General features: G+C 41.7%; 1 protein-coding gene across 4 annotated transcripts in view; it reads right to left on the bottom strand.

Annotated features, from left to right (window-relative positions):
- LOC123515060 overlaps window positions 1–22,500 on the bottom strand; it is a 134,643-nt gene that overhangs the window by 70,615 nt on the left and 41,528 nt on the right. For all 4 annotated transcript variants that reach the window (XM_045273451.1, XM_045273454.1, XM_045273453.1 and 1 more), the window contains exon 2: window positions 16,156–16,312. In XM_045273451.1, the coding sequence (XP_045129386.1) occupies window positions 16,156–16,312 (157 nt within the window). The remainder of the gene's footprint in view (window positions 1–16,155; window positions 16,313–22,500) is intronic.

The raw sequence follows: 22,500 nt of genomic DNA, 5'->3' as shown, positions 1-22,500 counted from the left end.
AGAGAGAGAGAGAGAGAGAGAGAGAGAGAGAGAGAGAGAGAGAGAGAGAGAGAGAGAGAGAGAGAGAGAGAGAGAGAGAGAGAGAGAGAGAGAGAGAGAGAGAGAGAGAGAGAGAAAGGTGTAATTTCTGTGGCCTTCGCTCAGACACACCCGTGAACCAGGATGAACCAACGAAAAGAAATGAAAAGAAAGCGATGAATTAACCAATACAGAACCTCGGGCCCAATACTTCGTCTGCAGCATGGAGGAGGAGGAGGAGGAGGAGGAGGAGGAGGAGGAGGAGGAGGAGGAGGAGGAGGAGGAGGAGGAGGAGGAGGAGGAGGAGGAGGAGGAGGAGGAGGAGGAGGAGGAGGAGGAGGAGGAGGTAAAATGAAGTAGTAGTAGTAGTATTGATGGTGGTGGTAGTAGTAGTAGTAGTAGTAGTAGTAGTAGTAGTAGTAGTAGTAGTAGTAGTAGTAGTAGTAGTAGTAGAATAATAATAATAACAACAATAAAGATGAGGACTAGAGCATGGAAAACTAGGAGGAGGAGGAGGAGGAGGAGGAGGAGGAGGAGGAGGAGGAGGAGGAGGAGGAGGAGGAGGAGGAGGAGGAGGAGGAGGAGGAGGAGGAGGAGGAGGAGGCGTGTGAGTGGCGGGCTGTGTCGGTGACGTCAGAGTAATTGGCCAATAGCGTGTGTGAAAGTTTGTGTTGACGTCAGAGAGAGAGAGAGAGAGAGAGAGAGAGAGAGAGAGAGAGAGAGAGAGAGAGAGAGAGAGAGAGAGAGAGAGAGAGAGAGAGAGAGAGAGAGAGAGAGAGAGAGAGAGAGAGAGAGAGAGAGAGAGAGAGAACCTGTGTCAGCTTTTAAAACACCAGCTGAGTTTGGCCCACCCTCTGCCACGCTCACTGTCTCACGCCCTCACTGACTGACTGACTGACTGACTGACTGACAGACTGACTGACTGCCTGATTGACTGACTGCTTGACTGACTGACTGACTGACTGACTGACTGACTGACTGACTGACTGGCTGGCTGGCTGGCTGGCTGGCTGGCTGGCTGACTGACTGACTGACTGACTGACTGACTGACTGACTGACTGGTTGACCGACTGACTGAATGGCTGCCTGATTAACTGAATGAATGACTGGCTGACTGATTGTTTGTCTGCTGCATTGACTGAAGGAGGAGAAGGATAAGGAGAGGACAGGAAGAGAGTGAAGGTGGAGAAACAGAAAATGGAATAAAAACAAATGCTAAAGAAAACGAGGCGACAAAGATCGGTGCAAATGTAACTTGTAGAATATGAGTTTGCTGAATGATGATGATGATGATGATGATGATGATGATGATGATGATGATGATGATGATGATTATGATGATGATGAATAACAACAACAAGAACAATAATAATAATAATAATAATAATAATAATAATAATAATAATAATAATAATAATAATAATGATAAAAAAAAAAAAATAATAATAATAATAATAATAATAATAATAATAATAATAATAACAATCATTATCATTATCATCATCATCATCGAAATTTTATTCATTCAGTTTAACCCTTTCAGTATTATAACACGTTTTCATATTCATTCTGGTTACTATTTGGCAATTCAACACAGCTTCAGAAACTTATGTGGGGATTAAAATAGCGAAGACTCTGGCCATGAATCTTCTGACCTCCATAGACCCTTCCTAATGTTAATGAAATCGCCTAATCGCACCCAAAACTCAAGGTAGAAATGCGTCCCAGTACTGAAGGAGTTAATAAGCTGACCATAATTATACGAGAAATATCTGGAACTATTCACCCTGCGCTGTGGCTCGCTGGGAAACATGAACAGAAATGAGGAGACGGGAGAAAACAAAAAAATAATAATACAAGAAATGAATAAGTAAATAAATACACAAGGAAAAAAAAAGAAAGGAACGAGAGAGTGAAAACACGCAACAAAACTTTAAGACAACAAAACACAATGATAAGATGAAAGAAAATTAATACCAACCGATTTTTTTTCTTAATAAGTGAATAAATAAACAAAGTGAAAAAAAAAAGTGCCAGTTTTGTATCTATGTCAGAAAGAAACGTGAGGCTGAGAACACTCTATAAACAAATAAGAAAAACAGAAAAAAGAAGTGCCTGTTTTCAATAATGGGACACATTTTTACCTTGAGCTTTGCGTACGATTAGGCCATTTTGTTGACATCAGGGTGTATGGAGGTCAAAAGATTAATGGCCAGAGTCTTCACTATTCTAATCTACCACATGAGTTCCTGAAGCTGTATGAAATGACTAAATAGTAAGCAGAATGAATATGAAAACGCGTCACGGTACTGAAGGGTTAAAATAATAAATAAAAGCGTTTTGCACACACAGAAAAAGAGAAAAGGAGATAGTTTCGTAATCATATCTTGATAGTAGACAAGTATTTAAGTAACCGCAATATATAAGTACCTAAGAATTGTAGATTATCACTGAAGGGGAAAGAAATAGCGTAGCAGTGAAAGAGTTAAAAGCATAAGAGGATGTTAGCATGAGAGAAACACGTCAAGACCAGAGGGACAACAGAGGGGAGAGCAGGGAAACATACGTAAGCTCTCCCCTTCCTCCCACCCTCTCAGCACCCCCCTTCCCCTCAGTGTCATCCCCTTATAACGCCACCTCTCACCTCTTCTCCCCTCTTAACATGTAACCCCCCCCCTCCCCACACTTCCCCGCATCACTCCCATCCCGTAAGCCGTAAACTGCCGCCAAAGGAAAGTGTGTGTGTGTGTGTGTGTGTGAATGACTTGTGCCACTGTAGTAAAGGTCATACCGTGTGGCGAAGTATACGATTAAAGTTACAGTCATTTCCTAAAAACACACACACACACACACACACACACACACACACACACACACTTAGTACCACCTGTCTTTAACCCCTTCAATAATGGGACACATCTTTACCTTGAGATTTTGTGTGCCATTAGACCAATTTCTTTACACTCGGGAGGGCCTATGGAGGTCACAAGATTAATGGCCAGAGTCTTTTACCATTCTAGTCTTTCACATATGTTTCTGAAGCCAAAACTGTAACTAGAATGAATATGAAAACTGGTACTGAAGAGGGAGGGAGGGAGGAGGATGGGAGGGAGGATGGGAGGAAGGAAGAAAGGAAAGAGGGAAAGCAAGAAAGAAAGAAAGAAAGAAAGATATAGATAGAATAAAAAAGAAAAAAACTAGAAAAATGAAGGAAGGAAGGAAGGAAGGAAGGAAAGAAAAAGGGAGAGACGGAGTGAAAGAGGGAAGGAAAGAAAGAAAAAAGAAAGAAAGAAAAAAAAAGAATGAAGGAAAGGAAGCAAGGGAGGGTAGGAAAGAAAGAAGGAAAGAAGGAAGGAAGGAAGAAATACACACACACAAAGAAACAAAGAAACAATAAGACAAAGAAAAAAGAAAAAAAGAAAAACATAACAGACTGAAAGAAGAGAGAAAGGAAGAAAGAATACAAGCAAATAGAGAAACAAAAGGAAAGGAGGAATAAGAAGAGATTGAAATATTAAAGAGGGAGAAGGAAGGAAGGAAGGAAGGAAGGAAGGAAGGAAGGAAGGAAGGAAGGAAGGAAGGAAGGAAGGAAGGAAGGAAGGAAGAGAAAACAGGATTGACAAAAAAAAAAGCGTAAAGAGGACGAAAGCAAAAGACTGAATAAAGAAAAGAAACAGGGAAGGTGCAAGGAAAGAAAAGAGAGAAAGAGAGGAACGACAAAGTTAAATGGAAGGGAAGATGCAAAGAGAGAGAGAGAGAGAGAGAGAGAGAGAGAGAGAGAGAGAGAGAGAGAGAGAGAGAGAGAGAGAGAGAGAGAGAGAGAGAGAGAGAGAGAGAGAGAGAGAGAGAGAGAGAGAGAGAGAGAGACCGGAAGGATACAAGGAAGAGAAGAAGAGGGAGAGGAGAGGGAGAAAAGGAAGTGAAGAGACAACATGAAATAAAAAAAGTAAATAAATAAAGTAAGAAAAAAAAAAAAGGCTAAACAGAACTGGAAGAAAAAGAAAACAAAGCTGAACAAACAAATAACCGAATGACGCAGGTGGACACACACACACACACACACACACACACACACACACACACACACACACACACACACACACACACACACACACACACAAATAAAACTATCTAACACTAAAAATCTGAAAAAAGCAAAACAAAAATACGATGGGGAAAAATATAAAGTAATAATAATAATAATAATAATTAATAATAAAATAATAATAATAATAATAATAATAATAATAATAATAATAATAATGACAATAATAATAATAATAATAAAATAATAATAAAATAATAATGATAATAATAATAATGATAATAATAATAATAATAATAATAATAATAATAACACTGACAATAATAATAATAATAATAATAATAATAATAATAATAATAATAATAATAATAATAATAATAATAATAATAATAATAATAATAATAATAATAATAATAAAAATAACAACAAGAACAACACCAATAAAGACAAACACAGCCCTAATTCATGTCATTCACTCGGATTAAAATGGTGTTTGTAGTTGCACTGGCCTGATATTTGTTTCTAATCGCCTCAATCTCTTTATCACAGACACTAAAAGCCAGGCACTGAGTCACCATCAAACACTGCCAGCTGACGCTCACCAATCAAGGCTGCACCAGGTAGGAGGTCACGTGCTCACCGGTGTTACCAAAGGACGGTATTCTGACACTACCCACCCAAAGCTTCTAGTTCACCAGTGTTACCAAAGCACGATACTCAATCATATTCCATCTCCAACACTTTCAAAAGGCTCTTGCTTCTTCTCCAGTGTTACCAAAGGACAATATTCTGACACACTGCCCCCCTCAACACTTTCTAAAGGCTCTATTTCACCAGTGTCACCAAAGAATGATGGATGCTCAAACACACTCCAGCTTAACACTTTCAACAGCTTCACGTAGTTCACCAGTGCCACCAGAGGCCGATATTCCCAACACTTTCAAAAGGCTCTTAGTTCTCCTTTCTTATGTTTCTAGTAAGAGATTAGCAACGTCACCAATCCAGTCACCAGTATTTCAATCACCAATCCAGTCACCAATCAAGTCACCAGTCTCTCAATCACCAATCAAGTCACCAATCCAGTCACCAGTCTTTCAATCACCAATCCAGTCACCAGTATTTCAATCACCAATCCAGTCACCAATCGAGTCACCAATCTAGTCACCAGTCTTTCAATCACCAATCAAGTCATCAGTATTTCAATCACCAATCCAGTCACCAGTCTTTCAATCATCATTCCAGTCACCAGTCTTTCAATCATCATTCCAGTCACCAGTCTTTCAATCACCAATCCAGTCACCAGTATTTCAATCACCAATCCAGTCACCAATCTAGTCACCAGTCTTTCAATCACCAATCAAGTCATCAGTATTTCAATCACCAATCCAGTCACCAGTCTTTCAATCATCATTCCATTCACCAGTCTTTCAATCATCATTCCAGTCACCAGTCTTTCAATCACCAATCCAGTCACCAGTCGTTCAATCATCAATTCAGTCACCAGCCTTTCAATCACCAATCCAATCACAAGTCTTTCAATCACCAATCAAGTCACCAATCCGGTCACCAGTCTTTCAATCACCAATCCAGTCACCAGTCTTTCAATCAACAATCCAGTCACCAGTCTTTCAATCATCATTCCAGTCACCATTCTTTCAATCACCAATCCAGTCACCAGTCTTTCAATCACCAATCCAGTCACCAGTCTTTCAATCACCAATCCAGTCACCAGTCTTTCAATCACCAATCAAGTCACCAGTTTTTCAATCACCAATCCAGTCACCAGTCATTCAATCATCAATCCAGTCACCAATCCAATCACCAGTCGTTCAATCACCAATCCAGTCACCAATCAAGTCCTCAATCCAGTCACCAGTCTCGTATTACACGGGATGAGCAAACAGGACGAGGTAATAAAAAAGCTAGTGACGTCCACACATTACCGCAAACACGGTAAACAAACAGACGCGCTTTTAATTGTGTCGCTTGAGGAAGACATGGAAATCAGAGAGAGTAAGCAAAGCACAATCAACACCGCCTGCAGTAGTACCGTGCCCTTACCCTGTGGAAATAGACACTCAGAGAAAAAAAGACAGCCGAGTGATAAGGGTTTTATTAACCTCTTGAATACTGGGACACATTTTTACCTTGAGATTTGTGTACGATTAGACCATTTTATTGACGTTAGGAAGAATCTATGGAGGTCAGAAGATTAGTGGCCACAGTCTTCACGCGCCATGGTACTCAAGGGGTTAAAGACAGTGCAGGTGATAATGGTGATAGTAATGATGGAATATAAGTTACATCTCCTACTATACTGGAGGAATATTACTTAGGAAAAACACCTTACACTATACTAATACACAGATCCTACACTCTCATACATCTGGCAGCCACACACAACCGCAATCTTCAGAAGGTTTGCACCCAGACCGAGGAGAGGACACACACACACACACACACAGAGAGAGAGAGAGAGAGAGAGAGAGAGAGAGAGAGAGAGAGAGAGAGAGAGAGAGAGAGAGAGAGAGAGAGAGAGAGAGAGAGAGAGAGAGAGAGAGAGAGAGAGAGAGAGAGAGAGAGAGAGAGAGAGAGAGAGAAACAATACACGTGTTGACTTACTCCTGGACTTTACTTGAAGCCCTGCGATACTGACAGCTCCATCAACACACACGTGGATATTCATACAGGGCTCTGTGAGATCACACCTACACGGCGCAGTACACATACCACTCCTAATATACGACAGTTTTTCACGTGTCTCTTTGCCTCTCTTTACTCACTCCCTCCAAGCAATCGCAGTGTAGCTCCCAGGCACGTCATCCCTACTATGTGTATGTACCCTATCTGGCATCTCACGCCTGGCACTCCACGCCAGGCACTCCAAGGCACTCACTCCACGTCTGGCACTCCACGCCTGCCGTCCATACAAAACTCCTGTCATAAAAGTATCCCAAGACGTAAACACTTTCACTCACACACAAAAGGTCTTTCTTCCCGAGTCCTCCTCCAGCCATACAAACCTTAGCTCCTCCTCCTCCTCCTCCTCCTCCTCCTCCTCCTCCTCCTCCTGTTTATTGTTGTTGCTGTTGTTGTTGTTGTTGCCACAACCCCTCGAGTTATATCCCGTACCTATCTACTGCTAGGTGAACAGGGGCTACACATTAAGAGGCTTACCCATTTGCCTCGCTGCCTCCGGGATTCGAACCCGGACCCTCTCGAGTGTGAGTCGAGCGTGCTAACCACTACACTACGTGTGTGTGTGTGTGTGTGTGTGTGTGTGTGTGTGTGTGTGTGTGTGTGTGTGTGTGTGTGTGTGTGTGGATTAAATACACAGCTTCTCGTCCAATCAGCGAGGTTAAACAACAATGACTGGTTTGAACTTGGATGGGTGACCGCCTGTGTTGCTCTATGTTGTACCATCCTCCTCCTCCTCCTCCTCCTCCTCCTCCTCCTCCTCCTCCTCCTCCTCCTCCTCCTCCTCCTCCTCCTCTACTCGTCCCACATTACACCAGGGTCCATCTCTCATCTCCAAAAGAGGACTCCTCAGTGCTATCATCTCCGCCTGGATGATGAAAGCTGAAGACAAAGATCGATAACAGCAACCCCACCAATACCCATTATAAAATCAACAACAACAACAACAACAACAACAACAACAACAACAACAACAACAACAACAACAAGGGACAACATTTTACCTTCAATATTTTTCCAGGGACACATTTTCTTTCTTCCCTAAACTTGAGCGAATATCATTATCTTGCCACACGCTCTTCACACGCGCCTCGGGTTGTGTACTCGTCCCTGAGATGTTTACCCAGAAGGAGGAGGAGGAGGAGGAGGAGGAGGAGGAGGAGGAAGAGGAGGAGGAGGAGGAGGAGGAGGAGGAGGAGGAGGAGTATTGAACTTTCCCTGTGTTTACTTGCAAGAATTTTCAAGTTTCGTTAGCAAAGTAAACTAAAATCTCTCTCTCTCTCTCTCTCTCTCTCTCTCTCTCTCTCTCTCTCTCTCTCTCTCTCTCTCTCTCTCTCTCTCTCTCTCTCTTAAGCATTTTTATCCAGCCATTTCCTCTCAGTGCATTATTTCGTGTCCCTCTCCCTTCCTGCTTTCCTTCCTTTCATTCTTTTTTCCTCTTTTTATTCCATTTGATTCGCTCTTCCCTTTTTCTTTCTCCTGTTCTCCTTTTCTCATTTCATTATGCTTCCCCTACCTTAGCTCTCTCTCTCTCTCTCTCTCTCTCTCTCTCTCTCTCTCTCTCTCTCTCTCTCTCTCTCTTTCTTTCCTGCCTTGTTGCACTCCTAATACGTCTTTCCTCTTCCTCTTCTACTCTTTCTCCTCCTCCCCTCTTATCCGTTTTCTGTTCGTGTGTTCCCTCTTTTCTCTTTCAAGTCTATGTTCCGCTGTGATCTCATTTCATGCGCGGTGATCCGGCAGCTGTGCTCAAAGTATTCAAAAGGATTATGATATCATTAATGTGAGAAGATTATTTACACTCCTTCGGTCAAACGTGGCACTATTCTAACTATATCTTAACCCAACTTAACCTAACTTTAACAGCTTCGATACTGGGACACATTTTTACCTTGAGATTTGTGTACGATTAGATCAATTTTATTGACATTAGGAAGGGTCTATGGAGGTCAGAAGATTAATGGCCACAGTCTTCATTATTCTAATCCTCCACATAAGTTTCTGAAGCTGTATAAAATCACCAAATAGTAAGATGAATTGAATAGAGAAACGCGTCATGGTACAGAAGGGGTTAACCTCATCTTAACCTCACCTAACTAAACCCCAAACCTGTACAGTGGAGAGAATTCCATACTTCAGTTTAGGGACTTGACTCAGGAGGGAAGTGTTTAGCTTAATTGACTTCATCTGCCGATTTTTTGTTTTTTTTCACCTTTAATTTCTTCAGCACCAGGACGCGTTTCCATATTCATTCTGGTTACTATTTGGTGACTTTATACAGCTTCAGAAACATATGTTAAGTTTAGAATAGTAAAGACTTTGGCCATTAATCTTTTGACCTCCACAGACTCTTCCTAATGCAAATAAAAAGCGTCTAATCACACCCAAAAACAAAAGAAAGAAAAAAAAAATCAAGGTAAAAATGTCTCAGTATTGAAGGAGTTAAATCCTGTTATTACTACTCAACTCTTCACCACGAGTAAGGCCCGTATTCTGAAACGCTTTGCTCTCTCACCATCACTATATTTCCAAGGCTTTAGTTGAAGATGTTCATATTTTTAAGACTATTTTTACGGTTCAGGTGATGGATTGGCAAGATTTCAAGATTACCATTACGAGAAGCTGCCTTGAAAACCGGCTAGTCGTCTCTGTGGCCTTGGAAAACTGTCGTGGTGAGAGAGCAAGGCTTTTCTGAATATGGGCATAACTTTCACGGCAGACAACAGTTCCACACTTTTGAATGAAGGACGGACAAATTCCCATACGGCACCAAATCTTAGTTTTTTTTTTTTATCGAAGGGAGGAAAGTTGCAGTAAAATTATAGTAAAGTTCTCATTACAGTGACGTCTGTGTGGCAACTCGCGTGTGCTCTGCTGCTGTTGACCTCAGGCTGGGATGATCGAGGAGGTGCAGCGCCAAGGAGACACACAAGTTATCGTAATCTGGAGTAAATGTGGATAAGCTGTGGGTTCCGCTCCACTCCATACTATTCTTGATGCTTGTTGGTAAAGGAGCTCATTCGGTTGGGTTGGGTTGGGTTAGGTTGGGTTAGGTTAGGTTAGGTTAGGTTAGGTTAGGTTAGGTTAGGTTAGGTTAGGTTAGGTAAGGTTAGGTTAGGTTAGGTTAGGTTAGGTTAGGTTAGGTTAGGTTAGGTTAGGTAAGGTAAGGTTAGGTTAGGTTAGGTTAGGTTAGGTTAGGTTAGGCTAGTTTTTTTTTTTTCTATTTATTACTTTTTTCAGTACTGACAAAGAAAATATCGATCATTGCCGCGATGCAAAATTCAAGTGAAATTCAAAGCGAGACGAAAGACAGAAAGATTTTGAACACCCAGACAGAGGAACCACGCTGAGGGTTGGTGGGAAGCAACGGTGCACTGATAAATTTGTGAAGAGCCGAGATATACCACGCGAAGACGAACGGATTTATAGGTATGAACTCATGAATGCTTACACTGGATTAGCTAACAAGAGAGAGAGAGAGAGAGAGAGAGAGAGAGAGAGAGAGAGAGAGAGAGAGAGAGAGAGAGAGAGAGAGAGAGAGAGAGAGAGAGAGAGAGAGAGAGAGAGAGAGAGAGAGAGAGAGAGAGCGTGGGAGAAGAAGGAGAGAGTAGGAGAGTGTGTGAGTGAGTGAGTGAGTGAGTGAGTGAATGAGACAGAAAGAGCGTGGCAGAGGAGGAAGAGAGTACGGCAGTGTGAGGGACAGAGAGGGAGTGTGAGTGAGTGAGTGAGTGAGTGAGTGAGAGAGAGAGAGAGCGTGGCAGAGGAGGAAGAGAGTAGGGCAGTGTGAATGAGTGAGTGAGTGAGAGGGATAGAGAGAACGTGGGAGAGGAGGGAAAGAGTAGGAGAGTGTGTGAATGAGTTTGTGAGTGAATGAGAAGGACAGAGAGAGAAAGTGAGAGAGGGAGAAGAGAGGGAAATGTGGTGAGTTTGTCCGCAGAGTAAGTGAAACGTGGATGTGTCTCACCTTAGAGTTTGTGAAGAGTGCGTGGACCTTATTTACTGCTTTTGTTGCTATTACTACTATTACTATTACTACTACTACTACTACTACTACTACTACTACTACTACTACTACTACTACTACTACTACTACTACTACTACTACTACTACTACTACTACTACTACTACTACTACTACTAATAATATTAATAATAATAATAATAATACATTTTTTTATGTCCTGGCCTACAGCTCCTGAAGGTAACTTGAAGAGTATTGGAAGCGCTGTTCAGCTTCCAACCATTAGTGGCGCAGGCAATTTTATTGATAGTGGTACCCATATTAGGGCCCACATCACCGCCCAAGCGCATCTTTAGTGTAACCACCTAGAACAGCGTTTTCGAATCTTTTCCGACCATAGCACTCCCTGTTGTCATGTCTAAGGAGTCCAGCCCCCTTAACTAAAATCTTGTTATTTTAAGGATAAAAGGAAGTGAAGTGTGCATCACTTCCCAGCACCCCCTATAATTGATTTCAGCACCCCCAGAGAGTGCTAGCACCCAAGTTTGCGAAACGCTGACCTAGAACCTGGGTATCATGGTGACATGTAGATGATTTTAAACTACTCGACAAATGGCAAAGTGTCAAGGCGATACGTGGTGGATTTGAACCTACGCGTGGACGTCTGCCCGATCCCACGCTCACCACCTTATCCACTACGCCACCGCCTACCTATACTCTTGTTGTTATTCTCTCTCTCTCATTCTCTCTCTCTCTCTCTCTCTCTCTCTCTCTCTCTCTCTCTCTCTCTCTCTCTCTCTCTCTCATTTTTACGTAGTCTGTCCTGAACTATAAATGAAAAAAAATAATATTGAGAAGTACAGATAACACCATGGTACAGTACATGTATCAGAGTACATGATAAATAGATGAATAAATAAATAAATAAATAAATAAATAAATAAACAACCTCACGATTTTCCACGATTATATTTTTTCACGATGCGTTTTTCCACGGTTCTATTTTCCACGATGATATTTTCCGCGATGCGATTTTCCTCGATAATATTTTCCACGATTCTATTTTTCACGATAATATTTTCTGCGATGCGATTCTCCTCGATAATATTTTCCACGATATTTTTCACGATTCTATTTTTCACGATTCTATTTTCCACGATTCGGTTTTCCAAGATAATATTTTCCACGATTCGGTTTTCCACGATAATATTTTCCACGATTCTATTTTCCACGATAATATTTTCCGCGATGCGATTCTCCTCGATAATATTTTTCACGATAATATTTTTCACGATAATATTTTTCACGTTGCGATTTCCCACGAAGCGTTTTTCACGAAGCGATTCCTCGATAACGAAGCGGTCGAAAACGATGACGAAACTATTGAATTCTACTTTTCTGGTTTGGTACTGGGCCGAACCCTTCCTCCCCAAGGATCCATCCCAGTCCCGAGGGTGTGAGAGCAGTGACGAGGCAACCTTGCCGCGCCTCACACGGATCGCCATGAGCAATGACCCGCCACACACCACGCCCCAGCCACTGTCATGAAGTGAGTCCTCTCACCAGTAGAGGTCTCTCCTCGTCCTGCCAATGTCTGGTGCATAACGTACAGCGTGCCACACCACACCCCAGCCACTGGCATGAAGGGAGTCCTCTCACCCCTGAAGGACCCCTCGTACTGCCAGTGTCTGGTGTATGGCGCCCAGCGTGCCACACCACACCCCAGCCACTGACATGAAGGAGTCCTCTCACCCCTGAAGGACCCCTCGTACTGCCAGTGTCTGGTGTATGGCGCACAGCGTGCCACACACCACACCCCAGCCACTGGCATGAAGTGAGTCCTCTCACCCCTGAAGGACCCCCCTCGTACTGCCAGTGTCTGGTGTATGGCGCACAGCGTGCCACACACACCCCAGCCACTGACATGAAGTGAGTCCTCTCACCCCTGAAGGACCCCCCTCGTCCTGCCAGTGTCTGGTGCATGGTGCACAGCGTGCCACACACTACGCCCCAGCCACTGGCATGAAGTGAGCCCTCTCACCTCTAAAGGACTCCCCTCGTACTGCCAGTGTCTAGAGCATGGTGCACAGCGTGCCCTCGTTCATGGCGATTTATTCAGCCCAGTGCTACCACAATCAAGAGACACCCTCCACCAGACTCTATGGAAGGAGCTCTTATTTCCCTATAAGGACTCCCCCCTCTGGTCAACATCTGGTGAATGGTAGACATTGATCCCTTGCTTATGGCAACTCCTTGCCTAGTATGAGGCACTGCAAGTGGATGATTATCACTAAAGCTTGAGGCCGCAAAGGAAAAGAAGGACCTGCTGCCAGTTCGCTGCCTTGGGCCCCAGGCCGGACCCAACAGCCACCTTCTCCCCCAGTGCGGCGCCCAAGGCCGTCACGGCCCTCAACAAATTTTGGCCGAAAATTTTTTCAATCTTCATTTAGATTTTGATCCGAATAGAAAATCATCGATTGCAAGTGAAAAACGAGGGTGTTTGAAAATTGTGGAGAATTAAGGTGATCAGTGAAACAAGACAAGGCAGCTTTGCATCGCTTAGTATAATACAGGGAGTGTGTACCTTGCACGTCTGTTGCCCGTGAATATTATTATGCTGCTGCTGCTGCTGCTGCTGCTTAACAGTTATATAGTAAGGAAGAGGAGCAGCAGCAGCAGCAGCAGACAAAATTGCCTACGCCACTAATGGGCGAAAGCTCAACAGCTGCTGCTGCTGCTGCTCTTATTACTATAACTGTTAATACGATTTAATGACTGACTGCGAACGAAAAGGAAAAGTTATGTCTACTAGACAAGCCACCCCGGCGCCGCTGGCAGTATGTCACTACACTAAAGTTTAAGGTCTATAGCGCCTGTAGGCATACTTGATGAGTATATGTGAGAAGTGTTGTTGAGCCCATTAGTGGCGCAGGCAATTTTGTCTATAGTGGTACCTATATTAGGGCCCATATCACCACCCAAACGCTTCTTTGGTATAACCAGCTAGAACCTGAGTATCATGGTGACATGTAGCTAACTTTAAACCACTCCACAAACGGTACAGCTTCAAAGCGGTTGTTAGGTTAGGTTAAGATTAAAGTTAGCTTATGATTAGGTTAAGTTAGCTTCAGATTAGAATTGGTTAAGGTTAGGCTAAGATTAAGGTTAGATTAGGTTAGGTTAGGTTAGCGGCAGGAGCTCATCTATCCATCAATGTAATAAAAGTGACTGGACGAGCTGTTGGTTCCACTCCACTCCAGTCCACTCGAGAAGCAGGCGTGGGCTTGAATGCCACTGTATCGCCTCCCACCTTTATGCATATTTCTTATTCTTGTTTGTATTCTTCTATTCTGGACTTATCTTCCCTTGTCTTTCTTTCCAAATTTTGATCATATATTCTGTTCTCTTTTTCAATTGCTTCCTTCGATAATGTTCTGAACACTCCGCGCTCTCGTCGATGCTTCCCGGTAAAGGAGCTCAACTCTCCATCAGTGTAATAAAAGCTGTACCTCCGGATGCTTACTACTTTATGAAGCTACACTACTGACATGGCGGCCAGTGTCGGTAACTCTTTCAGTGCGACATACAACAACCTACAGAGCTAAAGGCAATGTGTCGCATCTTTATAAACATCTACACGAATGGATAAAAAGATAATCATTTTTTATTTATTTATTTATTTTTTTTTTTTTTTTGTAGTTTTAAGCCAGCTCAACATTTGTGTGTTGCTGTACAGGAAGAAAAGATGTCTCAGTCTGGTTAATTAAGGAAACATGCGGCAAATTTCAGTGATGGGGTTGATTTTATGCATCAGAGACAATTTAACCTTTTCCTTGCCAATTGTCACATCTTCATGAATCACTAAGCACTGTGAGACATTTTGATTTAGTGTTGCAATCAAGATATTTGTCCCTGACCTTTGGCTAACTCTATCAGTTCTGTAACAAGACTGGTAACTGAGTGGACCTTTTTTTCCTTTTATTTTTGTTGTTTTTGGCCGGTTCTCCTCTCTTGCTTAAAAAAAAATACACATTACACTGCCTAGAAATTCCAAAAACCTATTTTTCTTACCGCTTCTCTTTCTTACAGACAGTTCTCAAGGCTTCACAAATTTTCCTTAGTGTTGTGAATGGCTGCCTATCGCGATGAAAGGGACTGAAGAATATCAAAACGATCCCTTTCATCCTTTTTCTCCGCTCTTATCCACAAATCATACGTTATGTCAACAAGTTTCGTTCTTTTACACACACACACACACACACACACACACACACACACACACACACACACACACACACACACACACACACACACACACACACACACACACACACACACACACACACACACAGTTCATGACGCAGGAGGTGGTCAGCCCAGTGCATGTTTTGGCCAGACGACAGCAGCAGCAGCAGCAGCAGGGGTGGTGAGGGATCTTATCTCTATCACACAAAAATTTCCAGGCAACTTTTCCAGGGAGAGGCGGATGCAACTTTTCCAGGGAGGGTGGAGGGTGGAGGGTGGAGGGTGGAGGGTGGATAGGGAGCAGCTTTCGCCCTTCGCCTTTAACATCCTATACGTCTCTTACTCAAGATTATACGGTCTTATTACACACACACACACACACACACACACACACACACACACACACACACACACACACACACACACACACACACACACACACCTACTGCTCTTCTTCCTTTAAATCCTCCACTTCTTCCTTCTTCACCCATTCTTCCATTTCCCTTTCATCATCTTCCTCCTTTTCCTCCATTTTCTCCACTCCTTTACCACAGTAACCCTCCGTGTTTCCGTCCCTCCATCTCTCCATCCCTTCTCCAATCCTTTCTTTTTCACCCATTCCTCCATTCTACCTATTCTCTTTTTTCATCCTCTTCCTCCTTTTCTTCAATTTTTCTCCACTCCTTTACCAGTGTCTCTCCGTGTCTAAGTCCCTCCTCCACTTCCTCCTTCCTCACCTATTCCTCCACTCCCCTTTTTCATCATTTTCCTCATTTTCCTCCACTCTTGTGTCTGTCTGTACTTCCAACTTCCAATGACATTTATCTCTGTTCTTTGGCTGACCCTTTCGGATCTGTAGGAGGACTGGCGACTGAGTGGACCTTTTTCTTATATTAATTGTCGCCATTAGTTAGTTTTCCCCTCCTACATAAAAAAGAACCACTGTATCTGCTTCCCTTCTCTTTCTCCTCTTTATTTCATTTTCTCCATACCTTCATCACACTGTTCCTACTTCTCTTTCTCCTTTTTACGCCATTTCCTCCACATCATCACACTGTCCCTGCGTTCCTCCTCTATCTCATTTTACTCCATTTCCTTCACCTTCATCATACTATCCCTGCTTCTCTATCTCATTTTTACTCCATTTTCCCCACACTGTCCCTGCGTCCCTCTGCCCCTCCCAGCACAGTACCTGAGAGAAGGGCGTCCTGTACTGTAGTGGCTGTGGCGGCAAGAAGGGCCCACGTTTCTTCTTCCTTCAGCGGCGCTCCCCGGCACTTCAACACGGTAGCCAGTGTCACCATGTCGCCACCGCCACCACTCTCTGCTTCACCACCAACACCACGCATCTGAGGAGGGAAAAATGTTGCATGTTAAAGGGATGTATGTGAATGAATGGGTATGATTTTTTGCTCTACTTTTTTTATTTTTGCCAAGTTTTTGTTAGTCGTTCTTCTCTCTCTCTCTCTTTTTCGTTTCCATGTAAGAGGGTCACTGGCCTGGAGCAACAAAAATAGCAATAAAAAGAAAGGGAAGGGAAAAAAAAAAATGCCCCACAAAGGAGTCATGCAAAACTGGAATATAAATGTCTTAAAACCTTAGAAAATAAAGAATGAAGAAAAGAGACAAAAAATTATTATACCCCACATAAACACAAAACACGCAAGAAAACATAAGAGATATAAGGAGAAGTATACGCTTCCATACACTTCCCAATACACACACACATAAAAATACAAGCCAGCAACATACACATATAGAAAAAAGCACGTGAAAATATAAGCTTCAATAAAAACAGACAAATAACAGATGAATGCACCCCAATGTCCATCCACACTGAGGGGAAAAACACAAAAAGAAAAGCAATGTTGGCTGAAGTGAAAGGAAGGGAAGGCAGGAGAGAGATGAGAGATGAGAGAGAGAGAGAGAGAGAGAGAGAGAGAGAGAGAGAGAGAGAGAGAGAGAGAGAGAGAGAGATAGGAAAGGCAAACAAACTTCCACGGGGAATCCAATAAGATATAAATTGGCTCAGTGTCACGCCTTTCATATCGACCACCACCACCACCACCACCACCACCACCACCACCACCAACAACAACAACAACAACATCAATAACAACAAAAATACTAACCCAAAATAACCATAACAACAAAACACCACAAAAATTACAACAAAAACAATAACAACAAAAAATACAACAAAAACAACAAAAACGATAACAAAAAAAAAATGAAAAACAAGAACAGTGACAAAAAACAACAACAATAAGTATGCTGGGTAGTACACTCTCTCTACTACACCTGACTTCACTTGCACCTTCAGAAAGGTAAACAAACTTCCACGCGGGTTTTTTAAGAGTGTTTCTACAGTTAGGAATGTAGAAATTCTGTCACTCTGCCTCTAGAACTGTAAAAACACCTTAAAAATCACTTTGTTCTCTCACACAACTATTTTTCAAGGTCAGAGAGATCATCAGAGGAGTTTTCAAGTGTTTCTCCAGTTAATGTAGAAATTTTGTCACTTGCCTCTAGAACTGAAAAAAACACACCTTAAATATCGCTTTGCTCTATCAACATGACTATTTTCCAAGGCCACAGAGATGATTAGCGGAGTTTTCAAGAGTGTTTCTCCAGTTCATAATGTATAAATTTTGTCACTTTGACTCTAGAACTGTAAAAATACCTTAAAAATCACTTTGCTCTCTCTCTCACCATGACTATTTTCCAAGCCCACAGAAATTATTAGCCGAGTTTTCAAAAGTGTTTTTCCAGTTAATGTAGAAATCTTGTCACTCTGCCTCTATAACTATAAATACAAAAAAAAAAAAAAAAAAACGTGTAAATTTGGATAAAGCCTTTTGAAATAGTGTAGGTGAAGTACATAAGTGTTTGAGAATACGAGCCCTACACCTTCAGAAGCCACACCAGCTGCAGGGGTTAAGATTAGGGTCAAGCGAGGTGGGCGGAAGTACAGACAGCTTAGGGATTTTTAGGGTGTTAGAGCCTAGAACCCTCATAAATGCCCTTCTTCCATTTGTTATTGTTGCTGTTGTTGTCTTTGTTGCAGCCGCTCTTAGGGAGAAAAACAAAGGATTAGAAGAAAATATAGAGGGCTTAAGGGATTTTTAGGGTTTTAGAGCATAGAATCTTCACAAATATCCTTTTTTTCCATTTTTTGTTGTTGTTGTTGTTGTTGTTGTCTTTGTTACAGCCGCTCTTAGGGAGAAAAACAAAGGATTAGAAGAAAATATAGAGGGCTTAAGGGATTTTTAGGGTTTTAGAGCATAGAATCTTCACAAATATCCTTTTTTTCCATTTGTTGTTGTTGTTATTGTTGTTGTTGTTGTTGACCTTCAAATAGCCGCTCTTAGGTAGAAAAAAGGATTAGAAGAAAGTACAGACAGCTTAAGGGATATTTAGGGTATTAGAGCATAGATCCCTCAGAAATATCCTTTTATTCCTTTTGTTATTGTTGTTGTTGTTGTTGTTGTTGTTGTTGTTGTTGTTGTTGTTGTTGTTGTTGTTGTTGTTGTTGTTGTTGTTGTTGTCTTCGGTACAACTCTTAGATAGGGAAACAGGATCAGAAGAATGTACAGACAGCTTAAGGGATTTTTAGGGTGTTAGAGCATAGAATCTTCAGAAATACCCTTTTTTCATTTGTTATTGTTGTTGTTGTCGTCTTTGTTACAGCCGCTCTTAGGGAGAAAAAAAAAAAAAAGGGAGGATTAGAAGAATGTACAGACAGCTTAAGGGATTTTTAGGGTTTTAGGGTTTAGGGAGTAGAATCTTCAGAAATCCAACTCTTTTTTTCCACCTATGTTGTTGTTGTTGTTGTTGTTGTCTTTAGTACGGTTGCTCTTAGGTGGGAAAAAAAAGGAGGATTAGAAAAAATACAGACAGCTTAAGGGATTTTTAGGGTTTTAGGGAATAGAACCTTTAGAAATCCCTTTTTTCTTTTACCTTTCGTTGTTGTTGTTTTTTTTTTTTTTGTCTGTTGTTGTTGTCTTTGGTACAGCCGCTCTTACGTGGGTAAAAAAAAAAAAGGATTAGAAGGATGAACAGACAGCGTGAGGGACTTTTAGGGTGTTAGACCATAAAAATCCCCTCTTTTTTATCATCTTATGTTGTTACTAGTATTATTGTTGTTGTTGTCTTTAGTACAGACGCCATTACGTGAAAAAAGAATGAGAAAAAAAAAAGTACTCACAGCTTAACTCCTTCAGTACTGGGACACACTTTTATCATGAGTTCTGGGTGTGATTAGACCATCTTACTTACATTGCAAAGGGTTTCTGGGAGGTAGAAGACAGATGGCCACAGTCTCTCTTTAAAAACACCCTAATCACTCTACAAACACCCTAATCACTCTCAAAACACCCTAATCAATCTCCAAACACTCTAATCACTCTCAAAACACCCTAAAAACACCATAAAAAAGGAGGATTGGATTTAAGTAAGTCCAGAGAAAGTAGGAATTTTAAGGGAGCTTTTGGAATAACACAATTTTTTTTTCTCTACTTTTTTTTTTATTTCGTGTCAGAAACTCTCTAACGTGAAAAAAAGAGAAGGAAAAAGGGAAAGTTTAGGGAGGGCCAACTTCAGAAGCTCTCTTTTTTTCATGGGTTTTTTTTTTTTTTGTGTGTGTGTATGTGTTGGGTGCCCTTGGCGAGAGAGAGAGAGAGAGAGAGAGAGAGAGAGAGAGAGAGAGAGAGAGAGAGAGAGAGAGAGAGAGAGAGAGAGAGAGAGAGAGAGAGAGAGAGAGAGAGAGAGAGAGAGAGAGAGAGAGAGAGAGAGAGAGAGAGAGAGAGAGAGTTTACAGAGAGACATCTACAGAGCACGATTTTTACTCTTCTCCAAAAATTCCTATCTTCTGAGAGAGAGAGAGAGAGAGAGAGAGAGAGAGAGAGAGAGAGAGAGAGAGAGAGAGAGAGAGAGAGAGAGAGAGACTACAGACAGACACCTTTATACATAACACCTATATTTTTCTTTCTCTTGCTCCCCTCCAGAGACTCCAAAGATGTCTGTAAATAAAAAAAAAAAAAAAAAGGAAGAAAGAAGAGAGAAAAAAAAAATCTTCCTCGTGTATTGCTTATAATTGAATCACACAGCCAGTCAGTCCACCCTCGCCTGCTGCTCACTCATTCACTCACGCCACACGCCCAGTCACAAGAGCATACCGGTTGGAACTGAATGCGCATTACTTTAAACTGCCATGAAAAATAGTAGAAGTTGGAGAGAATATGTATGTAATTGATGAGATTAGACGCCATATTCAAAAACGCTTCCCTCTCTCTCTCTCTCTCTCTCACCGCGATCATTTTCAAAGCCCACAGAAACGATTAGCCGAGTTCTGAAGAGTATTTGTCCTGTTGATAATGCAAAATACTTGATAATATCTCACTAAAATTACATAAACACCCTTAAAAACCCGTGTCACTTCAACTGGAACCTTTAAAAAGAGTACCTGTCCTGTTGATAATGCAGAAAACTTGATAACATGTCACTAGAATTACAGAAAATCCCTTAAAAACCAATTTCACTTCAACTAGAACCTTTGAAAATATACCAGAGGATGATTGCCAAGTTCTAAAGGCAATTTGTCCTGTTGGTAATACAGAAAATTTGTTGACATGTCACTAAAATCACAGAAACACAGAAACACGTATTACTTCAACTAGAGCCATTAAAAGAACATTTATCCTGTTAGTAATGCAAAAAAAAAAAATAGTTAACATGTCACTGGAATTATAGAAACCCCTTAAAAACACGTGTCACTTTAACTAGAGAGCCCTTTGAAAATAGTGAAGGAAATGTTTCAGGATATAGACCCAAGAGTAACACTGCAGATTGTCCTTCCTTTGTGATCCTTTGTGTCACAGTGCCAAGAGGAGGAGGAGGAGGAGGAGGAGGAGGAGGAGGAGGAGGAGGAGGAGGAAGTGCAGCGTAGATGTTTCAAAATATGGGCATTCCAGTGCAGTAGTAAGGAGAGTGTCATTCCATACCAGTCAAACCTTCCCCGCTTGTCACAATCTGTACTGTACACGTGCATACCAAACCTCACATTCCTCATTCCTCATTCCTCACCCTTCCCTTGCCTTGCCTTGCCTTCCCTTCCTTGCTTACATAAATCTTTGCCTACTTTCTCTTTAATTAACCTCTCTCTCTCTCTCTCTCTCTCTCTCTCTCTCTCTCTCTCTCTCTCTCTCTCTCTCTCATTACTGCTTCATGCCACCATTTTTTTGCATATCACACACACACACACACACACACACACACACACACACACACACAAGTAGATATTGAGATAGACCGACAGAGAGCTGGAAAGACAGATAAACAAATAAATAGATAGATAGATAGATAGATAGATAGATAGATAGATGGACAGATAGATAGATAGGTAGATAGATAGATAGACAGATAGACAGATGGGTAGATAGATAGATAGATAGATAGATAGATAGATAGATAGATAGACAGACAGACAGACAGACAGACATAGACAGACGAACAAGCATAGAGAAAGTTAATGATTATAACTTACAGATAAAAGAGTAAAACATAATTAAACACTCTCCCAACAACAACAACAATCACTAACACACACACACACACACACACACACACACACACACACACACACACACACACACACATAGTGGTGTCGGCAGAAGAGAATTAACTTGTCTTACCAATATTCCAGCCACGGCAACCAATATTCTAGAAATTAATTAATCAGACCCCTGAGACAGAGAGAGAGAGAGAGAGAGAGAGAGAGAGAGAGAGAGAGAGAGAGAGAGAGAGAGAGAGAGAGACGCCCTTATATGCGAAATGCTAATGAAAAGGAAAGTAAATATTGGCTCATCTATAAATTGCTCACGTAATATTGAGCGAAATGAAGTGAGAAAAAAAAAAAAGGTGAGGTTCTTATTAATATTTTCTTTCGTTAATACTTGCACATTCTTTCGTGCATATTCTTGACAGTGCTCTCTCTCTCTCTCTCTGACCCATATTCTAAAACGCGTTGTTCTCTCACCATCACTGCTTTCCAAAGGCTCCAGATGAAGATACTCGTGTTTTTAAGAGTGTTTTTATGGTTCTAGTGATGGACCCGGCTAGTTGTCTCTGTGGCCTTGGAAAATTGTCGTAGTAAGAGGGGAAGGCGTCTCTCTCTCTCTCTCTCTCTCTCTCTCTCTCTCTCTCTCTCTCTCTCTCTCTACAAGGCTTCCTCAGCACACATAGTCTCGCTAATCTGAAGGTGTGTGTCTCTGTTTGCCATCCCTTCTTAACAGCCTCGTCTTTGTTACTTCTGGGGTCTCTCAACTAACTCTTCCCATTGATATGTCTTTCTCATGCTATTAATACCGCTCTCTCTCTCTCTCTCTCTCTCTCTCTCTCTCTCTCTCTCTCTCTCTCTCTCTCTCTCTTTCACGTTTCCATATTCATTCTGGTTACTATGTGGTAATTTTATACAGCTTCAGAAACTTATGTAGGGAATGAAATAGTGAAGACTCTGGCCATTAATCTTTTGACCCCC

Source organism: Portunus trituberculatus, chromosome 38, assembly GCF_017591435.1.
Source record: "Portunus trituberculatus isolate SZX2019 chromosome 38, ASM1759143v1, whole genome shotgun sequence".
Lineage (NCBI taxonomy): Eukaryota > Metazoa > Arthropoda > Malacostraca > Decapoda > Portunidae > Portunus > Portunus trituberculatus.
This window is presented reverse-complemented; position numbering and strand designations above follow the sequence as displayed.